The sequence below is a fragment of the Dufourea novaeangliae genome, unplaced genomic scaffold (genome assembly GCF_001272555.1).
Source record: "Dufourea novaeangliae isolate 0120121106 unplaced genomic scaffold, ASM127255v1 scaffold64, whole genome shotgun sequence".
NCBI classification, from domain to species: Eukaryota; Metazoa; Arthropoda; class Insecta; order Hymenoptera; family Halictidae; genus Dufourea; species Dufourea novaeangliae.
This window is the reverse complement of record NW_015373954.1, coordinates 764703-785303: the sequence shown is the minus strand read 5'-3', so window position 1 is coordinate 785303 and position 20601 is coordinate 764703. Positions and strand designations below refer to the sequence as shown.

The 20601-nt window shown below is 45.0% G+C and overlaps 1 protein-coding gene across 1 annotated transcript; it reads left to right on the top strand.

Annotated features, from left to right (window-relative positions):
- The first annotated feature begins 4923 nt into the window (after positions 1–4923).
- Positions 4924–19590, top strand: LOC107186295. The gene is made up of 7 exons (XM_015574128.1): positions 4924–5085; positions 7975–8159; positions 9036–9274; positions 9484–9762; positions 16861–17203; positions 18168–18459; positions 19372–19590. The coding sequence occupies exons 1-7, from the start codon at positions 4924–4926 to the stop codon at positions 19588–19590; spliced, it is 1719 nt and encodes a 572-aa protein (XP_015429614.1).
- Positions 19591–20601: the final 1011 nt, after the last annotated feature.

Here is a 20601-nt window from a genome sequence, read left to right as displayed (position 1 = left end):
AGTAGTTAAGTTAAATCCATCTTCCCGTTTAGGTACCCGCAAAATAGACTCTGCACGGAGATGAAATTACCTTGGAACAATGCGGTGAAATGTTTGATCAAAGTAGGATCGCTCGTTAATCGGTACACCCTATAGAGGTGGTCGGCGTCGGGTTAAACGAGTCGAAGAGTATCTGTACAAACGCGTAGGTGGAGGGAGAACGGTCCCCGTTGGAAGCCTCACCACAGAAAATCGTATTGGGGGACCGTTTTGAGTCAGACAGAGAGAGAATCGTGCTGGCTAACCGAAGGAGAAGGGAGAGAGATGACAGGGGAACGGAGATGGCGCTAGTTTAGTCGTGTACAGAGAAGGCATCGTTCGCATGGGCATGTTCGGTTGTGTTAGAGGTAGTGATGGGACCGACTTGATCTTTATCTAACTGGTTACGAAACTCTGTAAACTGATTTGAATATCCTAATTCGGCGGGGACCTTCGATGCAAAGTCAACAAGAACATGTATCGGTAGTTTACAGTTTTCCCGACTAATATTTTAATATCTAATTGACTTGGAAATACAGGTAGATTCGCAATGAGAGCTGAAAATGTTGGATTTAAAAGGTGGATACGAATTTTCTACACAATTGCCATTCGTACGACGTGGTCCATACGTGCTTGGGGTCACCAGGTTCGATTCGAAGAAACTACGAAATAAAATCTACACCGGTACTAGCAGCGTCACCAGGTCCAATCGGTTGGTAAATCAGCATCCCTGTCTCGTCGGCCCGAACTTGACACGCTGACATTTGATGAAGCCAAAAAGCGTGAACGAGCAATTGACACCGGGCCGCATGTTCTCTCCATCGCTAATCAATGAGCCCTCTCTACCTGCCCGGTTTAACCTGCCATCCTCGAGCAGGGGCACCACCGCGGCGTAGAGACTAAAACAGGCAGGTAGGGAGTCGAGTGTACTTGGACAGGTAGGGAGAAAGAGGGAGCGAGCGAATGAAGGAACGAGAGAGAGAATAGGAAGGAGAGTGAGAAGGAGGGAAAGTAGAAGGGGCCCCTGTACCTCTCAACCATCGCGTCCAGCGTCTCCCCTCTCACTCTTTCTCTCTCTCCCTCTCTCTCCTTCAGGCCGACTGGTCGATCTCAGTCTCGCGGGGCCCCGGGACTAAAATTCAGGACAGAAAACCGTCCGGTTAGTTCGAGCCTGCTGGCAGAGAACGCGCGCGTTTACCGCCGATCGCGAGTCGATCCTCGGTAAGGTGTGGCGGTTCGTCCGAAAGAGAGAGGAGAGAGGAGAACGGAGAAGATCCGAGACCCGTCGAAACGGGCATTCGAAACGAGCAAGAAGGGGCCCTGATAAAGGACAGACACACGGAGAGCCTCAACGAAAGGTCGCTTCACTCTTTCTCTCTTTTTTTCTCTCTCTCTCTCTCTCTCTCTCTCTCTCTCACTCTCCCACTCTCCCTCTCATTCTCTCTCTGTCGCGCCAACACGGGGCCTTTCTCTCTCGCTCACTCTCCCTCGTCCGCGTTTCACTCGAGCTCTTCGCGGAGGATCTCCGCCGTAAAGTCAGTATCCCGTGATGGTTAGGTACGCGCGAAACCCACTCGCGCCGCGTCGCTGACAAGTGAACACACGTATTGTATCGGAGGAGAACCGACCGACGCCGTTTTCGTTTGGATTTCGTATACACGCCCGACGGGATTTCGTGTTTGCCTCACAGCGAGACCTGTGTACAATACACGCCTTTTGCGCGCCTTTCCCGACAGACGTTCAGGGACCATCGGTACCAACACGAAAAGGGAAGCCCGCCGTTTGCGAGAGGTTGGAAAAGTGGTCGGTGTGCCAGCGCAGCTGTCAGACTCGAGGGGCCCAGGTCTCGGCCTCTGTATCGCTGGTGCCCGCAGCTCTTGTGTATATATACGTACAGGTACACAAAAGGTGTGCTGGACGCGTACTTGGGAACCACGTAGCCGGCTCTCGTAACCGTACAACTTGTTCCCCGGGCCGAGAAAACCGACGGGGACGGCCTGGTGCGCGCACCTAAGACCCGTTGCCTCGACGCGACGCGTTCCTCGATTTCAGCAAAAAAAACCTGCGGCCGTTTCGATACTCGTCGAACACCGATCCTCCTCGGTGATCAGTTCGTTCGATGATTTTTCGTTGTAATCATCCGTGGTGCGTCGTATTTTTGGTAATCTTGTGCATTGCTCGAACGTGGAACCAGTAACGGGGAATGTACACAACAGAAGTATCAAGAGGTTTAATGGACTCGAGTTAACTCTTCGAGGCAGACGAATTTAAAGAAAATAAAAATCCTAGTTGCACAGAATTTTTTTTTAATATAAAAAGAATTATGTAAAAATAAAATGGTGAACTGTATGACTGTGAGTAACTGCAACTTTTCGAGGTTGGTTAAAATATATCCCACCATGCATAAATGGTTAAGCAAAAGGTGGGACAGTTTTTAACCCATCTAACCCTAAAGAGTTAATTTGGGTTAGACGGTTTTACGGTGTTAGAAAAAGGAATGGGAATGAACGGCCATAGGGGAGTCGTTTGATTCTTTTCTAGTTTGATAAGGTGTTATGAATAATTCGGGAGTAATTCTCAGTGTGGAACGATGGAGAAATGTTTCGGTAACTGGAGACCACAAACAGATATCATTCAGTAGCGTGGAAATGTTTGGAAATAACGCGAGAAGTAGCAGTGGGATCAAGTTCAGTGCATTCTCTGTGAATCGAGTAGACGGATGAATATCGTGTCCTTTGAATCGCGTAGTATCTGTACGAACAATTTGCTTGCTATATACACCTATGTTAACATCTAATACTACCTTTCCACGGGCAAGTATACTTTCGTTCACCATTGTCATTTTCGTATATTCGTTCGGTAACATTAGCAAGGTCGTGAATGTTCGATTCAATTTTGAGTTTCCAGTAATCCTTTCGCCAGATGCTGACGAAAATCTGAGACATATTACACGAAATTAGATGCCCCAAGCAAAGCTAACGACGATAATAACGAACTCACCCGAAGAAACTCGAATGTAACAGCTACCGTCAAAGTTGATGAAAGCAGCAGATTTGAAAGTTGTAATCTTCGTTCGCGGGGGATGTGGTTGTTGCGCATTTAATTGAACGGTTCGGTTAATTGTATTTTTCGTAAGTCCAAACGATCCTGGTTTCCCCATCGAACGTCTTCCAATGACAAAAGGAAGAGAACGCCTTCCTCACGGACCGTTTATAAAGTGTTACTATTGCAATAGCATGCGCAGCCGGTCGGTCGAATGCAATTTATCGTCGAAAGAAACGTAACCCTTCCTGTAAACGGCTCCGTGTCTGTTGGTAAAACGAGCCTATTACATATTTACGGGGTACACGCGAGCGTATAAGATTTCGAAACGCGTGTAATGCATAAATAAAGAGAGCAAACTTATACCGTAACAGAAAACGCGTCCCGTATAGGTTCTCATACATCGCGTTACCGTGTATCGATCGACTTGAATTCAACGACAACGGAAATCGAGAGTCTGTCCTATCTCTTCCGATCGGACGAAACACTGTGTTCAAGGGGCAGGGACCACGGACTCGTTGAGAAAACTGGGAGAAATTCCAGAGACTAATTTCGTTCGTTAGTAATTACTACGAGTTAATATTTGTACGCGCTTTCTCCTGAGATCACGGCCGAGGAATTTTTCTGCATAATATATATTCGTTGAAATTAACCCGTGGAGAAATAAGTTTCACGGTTAAATGTTTGTAAAGAAGAATACAGGTAGAATTTACATTTCGTGGAGGACTCGAGTGGTGAAATTATGCTGATCGTGGGTTCAGGGTAATCTATTACGACGAGGAATAATTGATAATTCACCCGTGAAAGACTGACATTGATCTTCGACACGACGGCTTCCGGTTCCTGGGCCGTTTTCGCTTCGGATACACGATCGACGCGATGCAAGATCGGTGGGAACCGATTCCTCGCCCGGACGGATAACGTAGAAACGGGTTTAAGCGTGAAAGTAATTGAGGAAGTGGATGAACAGACAAGCTGCTCGTGTTCTTCGCGAGCCAGGAACGGTATAAGCTCGCCTCGCTCGGAAAATCGGTATTCTTGCTCGGGGGAAAAGTCGTCAGACACCTGGACGAAGTGGCAGAAATTTTCCACGTTACGCTTATCACGGTGCTGGCGCGTCCATTTATCGGCTTATGTAAATCGCTTCGTTTTTTTTATCACATTATGCAAAAAAGCGGTGGAAATAAATTCAGGGTAACGCTTTAGGAATGGGTCTAGTCGGGTTGATCGACGTGTAATCGTTAACCCCTTGCCCTACGATTTTCTTAACGTCTGCAGACTGCAGGAATACATTGTTGTCGCTGGTTTCCCAAAAACTGTATTTATCGCAACTGTATTTTTACTGTAAGAGTTAAAAATTAATATCAGCAACGTGGCATTTCACTTCGACTCAAAGAAAACCGAATAATATTCTTGTATGTTGAAACGATATTGAAATCGTTAACACGAGTCTGACTCGATGTTATAGAGCAAGGGGTTAATTACGTCTTTCGAGCGATGCACATATTAAGCGATAAATTTCATTCGATGAGAACGTTTAGGGGTTAATGTCAAGTACAGACGACGCATATATTAATCGTGTACTTCGATATGCAACAAATAATAAATGATCTTACCCCATAATTGAAGGCCGAATATAAGCCTACCTTTATCGAAAAATGTCCACTTTAGTGTCCCACGATCTTATCCTACATAATTGCCATACCTATAATTTTGCAGTTTCACCAGAAGTATAGATTTAATCGTTAACAAAGGGAGGACCGGTAGATCTTCCTATCGCACACAGACACGAATAATGTTTGTGAAACAAGTGATGATAACACGAAAGAACCTAACTCGTTGTCTGATCCAGAAACGTGAGTGATGGCCCTACGTCTGAGGAGCAGCAAGGATGTCAAGAAGAGCTCGTACTACGTTTGGTACCTGGGCGCGAGGGAGGCCAAGGGGGTGGACGCGATGCCCGGTGCCATAGCTTACCTGCTCGAGCGGGAACGGCTTCAGGAGCCTTTCAAGGTCACGCTGCAGGTGAGCGGTACCATTCCGAGATCCGGTTTCTCGCCCCGGCACAGCCGAAAATACCACGAAAAAGAGAATTTTAATTGTCGGTGGGGTTCAGAGTGGCGGTCACTTCCCCCACGGATACTCGCGATATTTTTCGCGACTGTTCGAGACTACACCGTCCGATCCCCCGTTCACGGGTGGCAGTGAAAGCAGTCCGCGGCTCGAATAAAAATCACGAATTTATGACCTCAGCCTACATACCGAAATCGCCAAGCCTCGACCTGCTGCTGCTGCTCGCGCGACCACGGTTATCAGCTTCCTCGGGAACGCACGTCACTTTTCCACGAAATTGCCCCCCTCCCAAAAAAAAAAAAAAAAAAATGAGAGATCTGAAGGCTTAGACCTCGGATTAATGGTCCATCGATCCTCGGGGATGACCAGAAGGTCGAACTCTGCGCAGCCTATCTGTATTCGCGATATGCAAATTTCAGGCTAGTTAGATCGGCTATATTTTTTGATTTGGAAGCGCGTGGTGTAAGTTTATATACACTGGATTTTGGACTTTTAGGCTGTTTTTAAGAGGGGTGTGGTCTGTTTTTGAGCATTTCTTGGAATCGAGGATATTATACTTTCGACTGAGCGAGCTATACTTCGAACTTTCGTTGCCTTGTAAAAAAATATCTTTGTAATTTCTTCGTTTCTACTCAACGAAACTGGTAGTAATGAACTCTGTAAAGATTAAATTAGCAGGCTCTAGCGAGAAGCGTACGCAGTCTATCGCGCTGAACGCGTTAACTGTATTCATCTTTTTACGAGTGGTTCACGCTCCAGGCATTAAAATCTCCGCGATATATGATTCTTTTATTCCACGCCGCAGCCCGTACTGTCTAATCCAATGTTAATGTAGTTTTCCGTTGAATTAACTTTCAATGGAATCGGTAATTGATAATTCGTAATGGGAAGTCAGTCTTCCATTATATGATCGATTTGCCTTGATAAGACACGTACCAGTCTACTATGTAGTGAAGGCTGATTAAATAAGCGCAATAACAAATTCGTTGACCCGAATCTTACAGAAACTAGCACGCCGCTAATACATCCGGCGCGGTTCGATATGGGAAAGAGAAAAGAAAATGGACGATACCGAAATTGTCCCGCGACCGTTAAACCAGCGTGCCGCTCGACATTCCCGTTGCATGTCAATTGAAATTTCCAAAGGGGGTTGCACGCAGGCTTAAAAAGGTCTCGTTACTCGCGATTCCGGCCGCATCAGGCAAAATTGCTGACACGATATTCGCATGGAAACGAACGATCCTTCTTTCGTGTTGTGCCCTGATTCCGTGGTAAATGGAAAATTTCGGTGTTACCGACATTCATTGCCCTCGAATTTAGTATCCAGAACCAAGCGTTCCGAAATCGATATCGAGGATATCAGACGTCGACGGTTATCTCTGTGTTCCTAACTCGAATTATTATGAAATAGAACTTTCTGTCTTTTTTAAAACAATGTAATATCAAACCGAGTTTTCATTTACATCTGTTAATTTAATGGTCGATGAAAGATGAATCTAAAAAGTGTATCTCACGTACGAAAGAAGCCCACCGCGTGGTTTAAAGGCCACGGAAACAAAGGTGTTCTTATCGTACAGCCGGGATCTTAATGGATGCGATTCGAGGTGGATTTAGGCGGCGAGTACACGTATGTGTCTTCTCAAAAAAGAGAAAAAAAAAACAGAAATATTACGAAATCTCCGGGGCCCGCCTAATTATTGTGCAAGTTTAATTGTCGGTGGAGTTGCGAGAACGCGCTGCTCGCCTTGAGAATATTTTAGCACCCCGAATTTTCACGAGGCTCGAGACCGCCTTAACGAACCGTCTCGGAATTGGAACGAAAATTGCGCGTGATTTTCTGCGGTCAGCGTCGTGGAAACCGCAGACACGAGGACGGTCGATCATTTGCTCCGCCATTTTGGAGAACGCGTGCTCCTGGATTTTGTAATTCGAAGTTACATCCCGAACACGATAGTAGGAAGGATTTTGAAGGAGGCACAGCTCATGCTCCCAGAGGCCGGAAATTTTCTACGCGTTTCATAATAAATTATAGGATATTGGTATTTCGATCGTTTCGTTTTCGCACTTTCTCCGAACGAGATTTATGTTTAAGCATCTCCTCTCTTCGTGATGTAAAATTTCGCATACTTTATATACTCCTTATCGCCTTTCTTGAAGAGAATTTTATTTCCTGCAGTAACATTTTTATGATCGTACGCCAAAAACAGCAGATTACTCATCGAAATTCGCGATGGATTCTCATGGCCGTTAACGAAACACACCGAGCCCGGGTAATTTCAATGCCTCGGGCGGAACAACAATTATCGATACGCTCGCACACACCGTTGTTCCTAAAAGCACGATCGTAAAATTAGAGAAAGTTCTATATTTTTCTAATATCGTGTTCACTTTCATCGTTCCGCCGTTACTATTATTTGCTTTCGAAAAGGAAATTGCGTTTCCACGCGTTCGTAGGAGGCGGTGTACAAAGCATTGTCCCGAGGAAAGACTTTCCTTCTTAATGATAAACGGAGTCGCTTATCGAACGCGGCTATTTGCAGTCACTGAGCATCAATCGCATAATTTACAAAATGCTTAACCAGTCATTCGATGTAACCATCGAGATTACTTAAAATTACTTTAAATGCTGATTCTGCTCGGATATCGTCGTCAATTTGTTCTCTATAATCCATGCTCTCCGAAACAATACATCCGAGTGACTAACCGCTTATTAAAATTCAATTCAACGAACCGAACAGCGTATTACGAGCGGCACGATTTGCACGTTTGAGCGTAAGAACGTTGCATTTTCGCGGGCACACGCGATGGTCGTTCAGAAGAATCCTGTTTTATGTCCGGCAGGTGAGCAACAAGGGTCTGAAGATCATACAGACGGTACATCTGGGAGGTTCTACGAGGTCGGCCGTTAAACATTTGGTACCAGGACACGCGGTACTTGCGGCCGTGCAACGGGAGGACGTCGTCGCGGCGACTCTTTTGCTACCGAATCCGGCTACCAACAATCCTGTCCACGTGCACGCCTACAGGTCGCTATAAATCCAAATTAATTCGCAACAATGCGGTGTATTCGCACAATCTAATAACAGATACTAATAACGGGCAATTATTCGCGGAGGTAACTACGCATCGTAAGGTTCCCAGATGATTCCGTGACTCGTTAATTCAGGCTGGTAGCCTCGTTAGTCGGGCTAACTCGTTAACGAACCGTTTGGCGTGGTGTCAAACCATCTACAAAATACCGCCGGTTTCCCTTCCCCTCAGAGTAACACTGTTCCATCGTTGAGAAAGACGGTACGCGGTGGGGAAATCGATTTCCGCGAGACAGTCTCCGGATAATCCGATCCACCTCGATACACAGAGTCTCGCTAATTAACGACTCGCGCGCGATTCTAACGGGTCGATAATAATGTTCGTTTGCGTTCACACGTGCCGATGACTGTATCCGCGGCAGCATCGCGAACAGGCCGCGAGAACAGCCTTGCCATTGAAAACAAAATCACCGTACGTATGTATATGCATTTTCATTCGTCGTCGTATCCGATCCGTGGGAAAACGGCTTTTCCGTCGGCGTAATCGGGAAATTATACAACAACAACAACGGTCGTTGAATTCAATACGTGCACCGATGGTCCCGATCGGAACCAGGTAAATGGCTCTCGCCAATGGGACCGTGATAGTTCGGTGACCGCGATTTCTTCCCGAGTTCACGGAGAATATAATAAAGGTCGGGAAGGAGGGCTGATTACGCGATGCGCCGCGATAATTGTGCTTGATTAGAAATTGAAAGATCGTTCCAGAATAACGGGGAACGACGACGGGATGGAATGAATCGGTTTGGATGATTGGGTTGCCAACGCGTAGCCGTGTCCCTCACCGTGATTCGGATTCCTCTCTGACTTCAGATGCGACTCGGTCGAGACGGCCGAACTATTGGGCAGCCAGCTGAAAGCACTGGCGTCGCACTCGGACAATTTGGCCAGAGTTACCTCGCTCGAGGGCCGAGTACGTAGCAATTTGGGTAGCGATGGCAGGAGTACCAGAGAGTCCGAGTCCTCCGAAGGCAGTGGTGAACTCAGACACGATCCCGTGCAGACCACCACGATATACGAGTCTTTGGCGGCCGAGTTACGCGCGAAATTAGGTAAACATTCGTCACAGAAAACTGTTCACCGACTTATTAATACAGTAATGGTAATAAAGTTGGTATCGCGACTACGGTTGCCGATAAAACTTCTATCAAAACGACTGCAAAGACTCCGACTATGGGTCCGAGTATTTAAGGTTCTAGTGGGAATAAAATGTCACAGGGGGATCGGTGTTAAGTAAAAGATATGCTTCCTGTTCGTCCAGGCAGAGGGAATTCCGGGGACAACGACGTTGGACCGATACTACTGCCTCCGCGGGATTACGATACGGTCCACAGACACCGTGGCAATCTGACTGGCATCGAGTTCCGGCGTTGCCTGAATCAAACGATCGTTGGTGGTAGTACGACGATTGACAGAGGCGGCACGAGAAGTGCTGCCAGCAGCGGCATAGGCTCGGACAGCGCAGCTACGCCCCCACCTTATCAGAGCCATCATCCTTTGGGCCCGAGACCATCCAGACCATCCAGAGATTCTTCCTCGGGTAAGTGGACTTTGTTAGACCTCGATCGTGAATCTAATTTCAATCATTGATCGGTAATTTATAACCTGTGTCGAATTGGAACGATCTTATGGTTGATTTTCGGGGAATGTTAACCCTTTGCAAACCGATGTCGTCGCTGTGGCGAAATCTACGTAGAAGCAACTTTGTATTTTTATACATTTAAAAATTAAAATATTCTTCACTTTTCCATCGGGACCTCTACTGTCACATTGTATTATAATTGTGTGTTAAAATTAAATAGTCCTGGACTTGCTGGTATGTCATATTAAAAATTGTTCGGAGTACAAAGGGTTTAATTCTAGTTCTAGCTACTAGATCGGTGGAACATTACAAATAAGGGGTACCGTATTTCCTGAAATGATTCTTGAAACTGTATCTGAAAATGTCGCAACGATTACGAGTCATCGATGGGCCAGGTAAGGATCGATTCGGATTTACCGAAATTTCGGAATACTTTGTTCAGCAACTTCGTCGCGGAACACTTTGGAAATGATGTCACGTCGCGTCGCGGCGACACCGAAAGAATTTCATGACAAAATAGCCGCCGAGTTGCGACACCACGGAGGCGTGTAGCGTTCGCGGCGATTCGACAGTCATGCTGAGCAAGTGTGAAATTTATTGTGAATGAGAACCGGGAACGAACGCAGAATTCACCGTGACTGCGATGCAAATGGCGCGTTGCTGTTCAACGCCTCGAATCGACACGCTTACGGGCGTTATTGACGACTGTGTACAGTATTATGTCAGCTGAGGCTGGAACATAATTTCGCGGAATGACGCGCTCCTAAATTTCGATCGAATTATATCGTTCTTGCATCGAACCAGAGATGGGAAAACTCATTATCTAGATAAAAAGTTTCGAATAACGTATAAACGATGAAAAAAGTATTTTGTCGTTTGTAGTTGTTCAAACGTCGAAATTTCAATTTTTATAATAAGATAATACTTCTTTATGAATGAATCGACATTTGTCGAACAATTATTTAATCTCATTAATTGTTTAAAGCTCAGGACGACACCCTTAGATACTGCTGCTTTTCACTGTGTATTATTCGAATAAAATTCTGCCCAACTCTGTATCGAACACATTACGTAACAATGATTAGGTATGGAACAACAAAATATACTCTGCCTATTCGAACGAAGCTTCAACGTACGTCTACCTGCCCCGATAATTGTTTCTATTCGGTCCCAGTCGCACGACGATTAACAAAGCAAATTGCATCACGCTGAAATTGACTTCTCTGTTGTTCCTGGGTATTTCGTTCAAGGAACAAGCGTTTGCTTCACACTCGTCTGGGCAGGAGGATTGTCGTGAGTCGGTGTCGGTTAATTGCCCCCGTGGAAAGTGGTCCAACCGTTTTCCTAAGAAATTAGGCGATCCGGGTGAACGCGCGCGCCATTACACCGACTAAGCGATTGCACCGGCAGATGCTGCACGAAAGTGAAAGTTTTCCCTCCTGGTTCTTTTCCTGGTCCCACTCAGGAAACGATCCTTGCGTCCCCATAATAATTCTCCACGACGAAAACAGATGAAGCGTGGAGGTTCGCGTTTCCGCGAAAGAACCAGTCGCGGATATTTATCAAGTTACGCGGCGCGGCACCACGCGCGGCTCTGTCACGTGTAGGAAGCTTCAAATTATTTATACGCCGCCGTAATGACGGAAAAATGCGTGACAAATTATGGAAGGAATGACAGAGTGAAGTGGCAGGGTGTAGTAACTGAAATGAATGGCTGGCAATAACGTAGGATACTTCCTGTATGTTGCTAGAACGTTAACCAAAATGATTACCGAGACCTGACAGAGTGGAAACGAAGACCTAACATAGGACGTAAAACAATGAAAATGATACATTTACGATAGTTCGATGAAAATAAAAGAATCTGACTCTAAGTCCGGGATTCATAGTCACTACTTATTCTTAAGCATTTGCGTAACCTCTTGCCCTATAACATCGTCTCAGACTCGTGTTGACAATTTTAAAATTGATTCAATAAAGAAGAATATTATTCGATTTTCTTTGAGTCGAAGTGAAATTCCACGTTGCTGGCATTTATATTTAACTTTTACAGTAAAAATATAGTTGCGATAAGTACAGAACTCCTTTCGTTTCTGGGAAACTAACAACAACAATGTAATCCTGGTTAAGAATAAGTAGCGAATATGAATCCCGGCCTAAATCGCCGAAGGTTTAATTGGAAATTGCCTCACGGAAATTCATAGTGTATGACAAAAATTTGGACGCTTTCTACCTGCGTACAGGTGGCCGCGTGTTCCGCCTCGAATCTTATCGGAGCTCGTAGAAAACCGGGCAGAAGCCGACCCCGTAACCCAGTTTTCGTTGTCGGCTAAACGAAAAATCGTTTCTTCATCGCGCGTCGCGAACGTCTTCGATTTTTCTTTCTCCTCGTACGAGTGCTCCGTGTTGTTGCCGCGCTGAATGCAAAACCGCCCGGTCTAATAACAAATTCGTTCGTCTACTTTCACTCCGATCGTTCGGGAGAACGATCCGCGCAATTGACGAATCAACCTTGCGCCACGGAATGGTTGAACGGGTTTGACCCTACCCGGGAGAAAGTTCGCGATTTTGGAAAACAACATACCGATCCGAATCACAATTATCGGTCTCCTCTTTCTCATTTTTGATTCGTCGTAGTTGCGCAACGATCGAATTCCACCGCCATTTTCGAGCTAAGCTTCTCAGGAACGATTCGTATTTGCTGGAAGAACCAAAGAAACCACGACCATTGGTACATTCCAGATTCGAAACGATACGCGGTATTTTCCGCGGCGTCGAACGGTACTACTCGCCAGGATATCCAGAATTGAAACAGGATTAAAAGGGAGACGATTGGGACTTCAAAGTCATCCGCGATGCGCGTCCACATTGGGCGTGACTTCCTCCCGTGGAACATGTTTTTCAACGGACGACTGACCCATATAACGTAAACGAATAAATTTCGTCAAGAGGGGAAAAAAAGAAGTAAGATATTCCCTCTCTCTCTCTCTCTCTCTCTCGTGGTCCACGGCGCGGATGCTGCTGGGGACCTGACTCGGCGTTAACTATACGTATATACAGGTGAGAGAGAAAGAAAGAGAAAGAGAGATTGTATTGGGCACCTGTTACAGTGGAAGGAATACCGTTAGGACGTCGTGTCTGCGGCAGGTACCGGGCCTACGGGTATACACACATATATCTTTCCAGACTCCACGATGGTACCAACAGGCAAAAATCAAGCTGCTTTGACACAGAGGATGTCGATCCGTGCTACTGGAATTTGTACTCGACCACGACGATCTGTTGAGCTAATTTACTGTCTACCGGCTGAAGCTATCGGACGAGTGTCTTGCGGAATGAAATATCACTGATTATACCGTTGAGCTTTTTTAAACACCGTTATCAATAATGGAAACAGTCCTCGGACCAACCTGAAGTATTAATTCAAGATTGTCCGTAGGATGAAATATTAGGAATTTAGACACTGGACAGGGATGAAGCTTGAAAATTTCGCAGAATTATAGAGAAGAGATCCGTGAAGATTACAAGAAAGAATTCTGTTGGACAATTGCCCTCCGCGTTAAAAGGTCGCGGCGAGTCGTTACGCGAAACTTTAATGCGCGCTGGAAATTATGGGTGAAAATCTCTCTCGTGGATGTCCATGCTCGTCGCACAGAACCACCGTAGGTTCAACGTGTGTTACTTTATCTGATGCAATTAAACCAAGAGGGGATTAGGAGTCATTCGGCAGATTTACAACCTTAACGCGAACATACATCAAGCTGCGAGTTCTGTTATTTTCTAGTTGAACGTGCTACTGACCGACTAAAGCCACTTTTCACCGGCGAGAAAACCAAAACGTGGATTTCCAATCGTCTTTGTACGCGACAACACGGTGATTCCTTCGGTTTTCGGCTCGAGACACCGATTCTAAACGCAAGAAATCTCGAGTACTGCTCTTAAACGTGGTACCTACACAGGGTGATTAATAAATGCATGTCAATACTTCAAGGTGTAAATCTACACAGTGATATAAGTAGAGAAACGTCATATGAACATATGTCCTGTATACCTTAGTTTTCGAGTTATGGATGATTTAAGAAACTGTTCAAAATGCACGATCTCAATCCATTAGACTTTTACTTTTAGAGCCATTTAAAAATTCTATTCTGCAGTCAAGGCAAGTGAATAATGTGGACGATCTGCAGGAAAGGACATCAAATAGATTTGAGACTGTTCGAAGAATACCTGATATTTTCGAGCGAGTGCGGAACTCAATGTTACAGCGTACAGTAGCGTGTGTTGAGGCACGAGGTGGGCACTTCGAACGTTTTCTTTAATCATCCATAACACGAAAACTTTTATTATTATTAAATCTAACACAACGCAACTTTTATTTAATACTGTATAACTGTACAAGTTAATTATAGTACGTCTCTCAATTTAAATAATGACGGTTGTCAGCGAAACGACTGACCGATTCAGAAATCGATCCTCTAAGTCAGAGGCATCTTCAGTTACAACGCGAAGCCAATTTCGTGGCTTCGAACGTCATAACAATACATATAGGACAGATCTGCACATGACATTTTTTACTTATATCAGACTTACTTATTTATGAATCACCCTGTACCTATCTCGAGCATAAAAAGTGTCAAATTGCAACGGTTTGTCGCGCGTTCGCGGACGTTCAAAGGAAAATCGTGAGCCACGGTTTGACGTTATATCATCCGTCTTTCGCGGGCCACGGAAGAACCCGTTTCGCAACAAGTGTCTCGGGGACACGATGCATCACGGGGATCACGATTTCCACGTTCGTATCTCCATATAAGCGCCGTCGCTTCTCTCGCGGCCCACCACCTCGGCGTAGACCGCGAGATCTGGCACACTTTGGCCGCGCCGAGCTCACGATTTGCGTATGTATCGGTGCCACGCGCCGACGATACATCGCGTGAAACTATCCCGAGCTTCCCAGATTCCGTACGGCGATTAGCCGATTAATTTATCGCTTCGTTGAGTAACTGCTCCGCCATGGACGTGTTGTTGCCTCGTCTCGATGGTCCTCGGGTGCCCGGTTCATCTCTGGCTACGTTCGAACGCGTTCGCGTGTGTCTCGTTTCTTTTCTAGAACAAAAATCCGTATCAGTTATTTATAAACCGTACTCGGTAATTTAAAGTGGGCCATCGATGGTTCGAACGCATATAGGGGAAAGGTGTCTAAAACGATCCCTTTAAGGCGTAATTTATATAAAAAATATAAATGTTCGTTATTTAAATAAAAGTAATGTAGTTTTTGTGAGTTAGTCTATCTATCTTATTATTGGCTTAAATAAAATTTCGCTACCTGATTAGTTAGACTTTTTATTCACATTTCTTTGAGGGGATGCTTAAGGATCATTTCGTGATGTATGTAATACGACGAACATTGAAAAGCATTTCATTTATTACATTTTATTTAAATAAAAACAGCTTTGACGCATTGTTTTTCTTTCATACTGACGGGGCATTGTTGTAACTAATACAAAAAAAATCAATAATATAGAATATGGGTAAAATGATTCCTGGGATCATTTTATCTTAGTAGAAAATTATATGACCCCAAACATCCAACTCACATTCAGTGGTTTAATATAACCTCAACTTATTACATGCGATAACGAACCATTAATAAACTTATTATTTAATTGTGGTTAAATCCGCGCAAGAAACAGCTGTCACATTAAACCGTTTATGACAAAAGTTACACAACATTGAAAAAGACTTATCTTAGATAAATTGTAGTAATTTAAAATTTTTCTTGTGGACAACACACGAAGCACTGATATTCACATGGCACTTCGAGCAACGATTAGTGACTATAGGTGGTGAAATATAGCACCACTAATAGCCACAGGTCAGCCAGTAATAATTTTACCCCGAGTGATTGTTTTAGACACTTTCCCCCTATATACGATTCCACTGAAAATCGACCATTCGAATGATTTATCAAAATGTTCCGGTACTGAAAAGAAATCATTGAAATTTATTCGATCGTCTCTCAGTCACAATCGATCTCGAACTCCTACAATTTCGTCTGACTAAAATTAATCGAGATCCCCTTTACAGAGCCACGCCAGTGAATACCAAGCTCTTTCTACTCCCCTGAAAAGCGACGAACAAGAAGGTTGCATTACCCAAGGCGATGATATTAAGAAGATCCCAGGCTCTTTGCCTTTTAACTTTTACCTAGCGCACGCGCGCGCGCGGTAACAGCATTCCGTATCCCGGCTCGACGTTCCACGTTCTCGATTATTGCGCAAAGGAGCTCTCGAAAGGCACATTTCCATGCGGGAGTGCTCTCGCGCGCCGGCGCGTCGCGCGCGAAACCTCTCGTTACCCGTGACGATAATCACTGTGATCCGAGTGGTAATCACTGGACGACGGTAATGATGATGACGACCAGGCTTGGACGTCACTGGTCGCGAACCGCCTGAATTCGTGTGCAAATCGACCTCGTGTGAGGTCATACGAGGAACAAAGTTCCGCATTCTCGGCCCACAGCCCGGGGGCTATTTCTCCTCGTGTCTTTTCGAATCCTCCTCCCCCTTCCTCCTCGTTTCCAGCTTCTCTTCAAACCTCCATGACCTCTTCCGCGGCAGATACTCGGGCATTCCGGTCCCCTTGATGTTGCAGGTTCTTTGATAAAAGAGAAACCGCGGCTTTTACCTTGACGACTCTTGACATTTTATTTTCCTTCGCGATTGCGGTCTGTCCAGTACACCGAGCGAACGGGTTCGATCACTTGATCGGGGTTTAGCGGTGTTCATTGTTTCAATGAACACCCTGTAACTCGAGAACGAACGACAGACGGGAGAGCTTGATGTTTGTCGTTTCGATGACGGGGAATTCCGATGACCATGTTCGAAGGAATCAGAATTCAAGGGAGGACTTTGGAAGTTGAATATTTGCTAGAATTTTCGTAGAGCCTAGATGATCACCGGATCTAAGTCGGATCTACGGTCAATTTTAACGTTACTTCAGCCGTTCATTATTCTCGTATGTCAAAGGAACCGAAATAATGACACGAATTCGTTTCAGACGACGACTGGGGAGCACCAACAGAGGAGAACGAATATCTCCCCGAGGCAGAGACAACGACCACGAGTTTAACGCTGCCACGGCTACCGAGAAGCCCGGAAAGATTGCCGAGCCAGGTCAACAGAGGCGTTTCACCGAGTTGCAACAGAAGCCGCAGGGCTCCAGAATTCAGGCAACGATCGCCGAGCCCTCAATACCAGCCCAGAATGAGCCCCGGCGAGGTGACCAGTCCCAGGGAGAGATTCCAGGATGCCAAGGAGATGTTCCGAGCAATGGAGAGAGAGGCCATCGCCAGGCCTGTCCTTTCCAGGCAGAGAGAAGTTGAAAGTCATCCCGTTCACAGGTAGAGCGCAAATATTTCTCTTGGTTCACCGTTTACCCTTCTTTGATCCGCGCGTGTACGACGTGTTATACTTTCTTCGACGAAGAACCACAAGTTCCGAATAAAATAACAACTTTCTCGGTTTGAAATATTTCAATTGTCAAAGTTACAAGCTCCAGATATCGATCGAACGCCTAGCCATGAGTCATAAAAAAATTCTGGGATATTGTTGGAATTCTAAACGAAATACAAAAGAGAATTAAAAGGCTATAATTTCATGATCGAGAAACTATGTTACACTTTCAGTCGAGACAATTTCGAATCGAGTCCCAATGTCGCAAGAAAGTCCCGAGACCTTAACAACGTCGTCAGATTCGTTTTCTAGCCAAGAAAAAGTGGATTCTGCTGAATGAAATCCCGGTTCCACTTAATTTTCTCCCGGTCGACCAGATCGACTAGTTTTAAAAGGCCACGTATTATCCATCGCGTTCGGTTTTTCTCCGCTGGCATTCGTTTTTGGGCCAGCAATCGCCGTGTGTCAGTCCCAAGTAAGAGCCGTCCGTCCAGCCGCACCGCGAACGGTGTCTCTGGTTTCCAATGTGCCCACGATTCGACCAGCTTTCGGTTCATAGAGTGACAAACGTCCCTGTCGATGGCGTGCGCATACCCGACGGCGATTCGTTTCGCGGAAAATCGGTTGGCAGAAGTGGCGCGTGTTTGCAAGTAGAACGAATTCGGAAGTGGCACGCCATCGAATGAATTCCGATTCACCTGTCACCGAGGTCACGCTAAAACTTTTCCGTCTAATCGTGTCTTGCCAGTCGAATCGTTTCATTAATTTTCATTATGAAATGATGATTCAACATAGTGTCAGTAGGACGCGTAATAGATGCCTAACGTAGACGAATATTAATAAATTTGGATGCAATAGCTACGGTTATTTCACCGTTTTTTTTTTTTTTTCTTTTTTTTCTGTCCACGACAGGGTCGAGTCGGCCAGGCAAGCCCACGATGATCATCTGGGAAGACACCATCCAGTCATCAATAGTTCGACGACTGGCCACGAACACCTGATCAGACGGAATCATTCGGAAGTATCGGAACGAGAGAACGATATTCCTTACAGAGCTCGGCCACGGCCGCGAACCCATCATTATGCGATGGAACGCCCACCGGAGCAAGAGGTCTCGAGGCCCCGGCCGAGAAGCTGCTACGAAAACCCGTCGGTTGGACGGGACTTCCGAGATCAAAGGAACGTCGTCGTCGATCCGAGAGAAGTAAGGGGTCATTGATTCCACGATGAGCTGTTCTGCTTCGTGAACGTTCCTCAAGGTCTTTCGTGCCTGAAACCCCGCAGGAGAGGAGTCAGACTCGGGTCCGGATTGGTGCAACGACTTTAACGTGAATCATTGTTACTAGAATGATATTTAACCTTTTTGTTTACTGGATATTATACCTATGCCATTTGCGATCACAATTTCGTTGCACTAATACGGATCATTATATCGTGAGGATTTTACAGCTATCTTCTTACTAATTGAACCGAAAATTTACTATATCTTGTATTGAATATAGGATTGAAAATAGCAATCAGAGAGATCTATTCGGAGATTCTAAACGGTCTGTGAGTGTAGTATTTTCTACGAGAATGGCTGATCCCTAACTGAAATGCTAATTGCTGCTCGCCTCGGTAAAGAAAAGGGAGTGTCTGGTAGCCTTTTGTTGACTTTTGCTGCACTTTTGTCTGCCCGCGAATTCCTTGGAACTCGACTAGCAAATATTCTTCGCGATCAACGTATCGTTACGAAGTCACGTACTAAATTTCACGGAGATATTAGTAAGTCACGTAGATGTACAACAACAAGAGTCAGCTCTTCCTTGAAGATTCTTCTACCACGAAAACGTCCATAACCCTGAATCCCGTGCATAAATCGTGCATTTCAAAGGTAGTTCATGAAACATCCTATGTTCGAAACAAACGAAAAGGAAATTCGAAGTATTGAAATTACTGGAATAAGTAGAAGCTAATTGTCCCGCATACCTGTTCTGCACTTCAATTAATTACAAACAATAGAATACGTGTTATAATTGAGCTTCGACGAGCCGCGTTATTAATTTCAATAAGGCGATCTAATGCTATAGGTGCAATATTGAATTCGAACTCACGTGCAATCGACTTTTGTCCACAGGTCCGCGACTTCCGGGATCGCGCGCACGTGCGGGAAATACGTGAAAAGGTGCGGGCCAGGGCGACAACTTATCAGGAGCTTTCAGAGCACGAAAGATATCCTGGTCTGGATCGCGAAAGCGCGAGACCACCCCTCGAGATCGTACCCACCCCAGGAAGATACCGACACAGCTACGCCGAGCCACCGAGACTCGGTCTGGCCGCGCTTCATCCCTACTGAGCTATCCGCTCGTTGTTAACTAATAAATTATTTAATTAATCGACGTATGCGTACTATTCGACCGTCTCCGAGCAGACTATGCAGCATTCCGACAGATCCGAGTGGGAAAATAAACCTCCTTTAGAAATATGTTTATCATATATTCCAATAGGGTTCGAAATCGACTCCTGATTCTGTGTAAACGAAGTTTTTAGAAGAAGTATTTTACGATGGGGAAGGTGTAACGTTGATCTGTTTCAGTGAGATAGTGACTAGAACTGCCTTTGACAGAAATTCTATCTCGAATACAGTGAGATAATGTTATTTTCGTGGAATGTATAAGCTTTTAATGAAAGTCTGAATTAAAGTAAAAGATGATTGCTGTAGTGTATAATTAATCGAGGGAAGCGTGAATTATTTGACGTATCAGGAATTCGTTGAAAGACTTTCGTGTGTCTTATTGTAGTAAGTCGACACTGTCGAGAATGCTGTGCCCAGTCAAGAGACGAATGGAGATTAAAATTTCTTATTCATTTTGTATTTACGTGGTTCGTTGCGCTGTGGACCGAGATCCTCGAGTCGAGGATCATTTGTTGACTTTTGAACGCGACTCCGTGCACTATATTGTTACGCGCCGGATGCCAGACTAACGATAATGATAGGAATAATAAGCAGCTGTAATACTGACAGTAATTGTAACAATAATAACGGTTAATAACAAGAAACTTTATTGTTCTTTCTGTTCGCCCTTTCATGCATCCTGTATTTTCACAGAATATAACATAAGGTTAAATTCACAAGTATCATTAAAATCAGCGGTTGTAATTTATAATATAAAAAGAATATTTAATGATTCGAATGTGAATGGCATATCGAAATGGTCCGTAGTAAGTGCAATTTGTGTAATATAACTGCAATTTATGAGCCTAGCCAAGCAAAAGGTTTGCTTGTAAATTCGTGGCACGATGGACTGTAGAAAACAATGGTCGTCAAATATGCTATATAAATCCCAGAAGACCATGTGATATATGT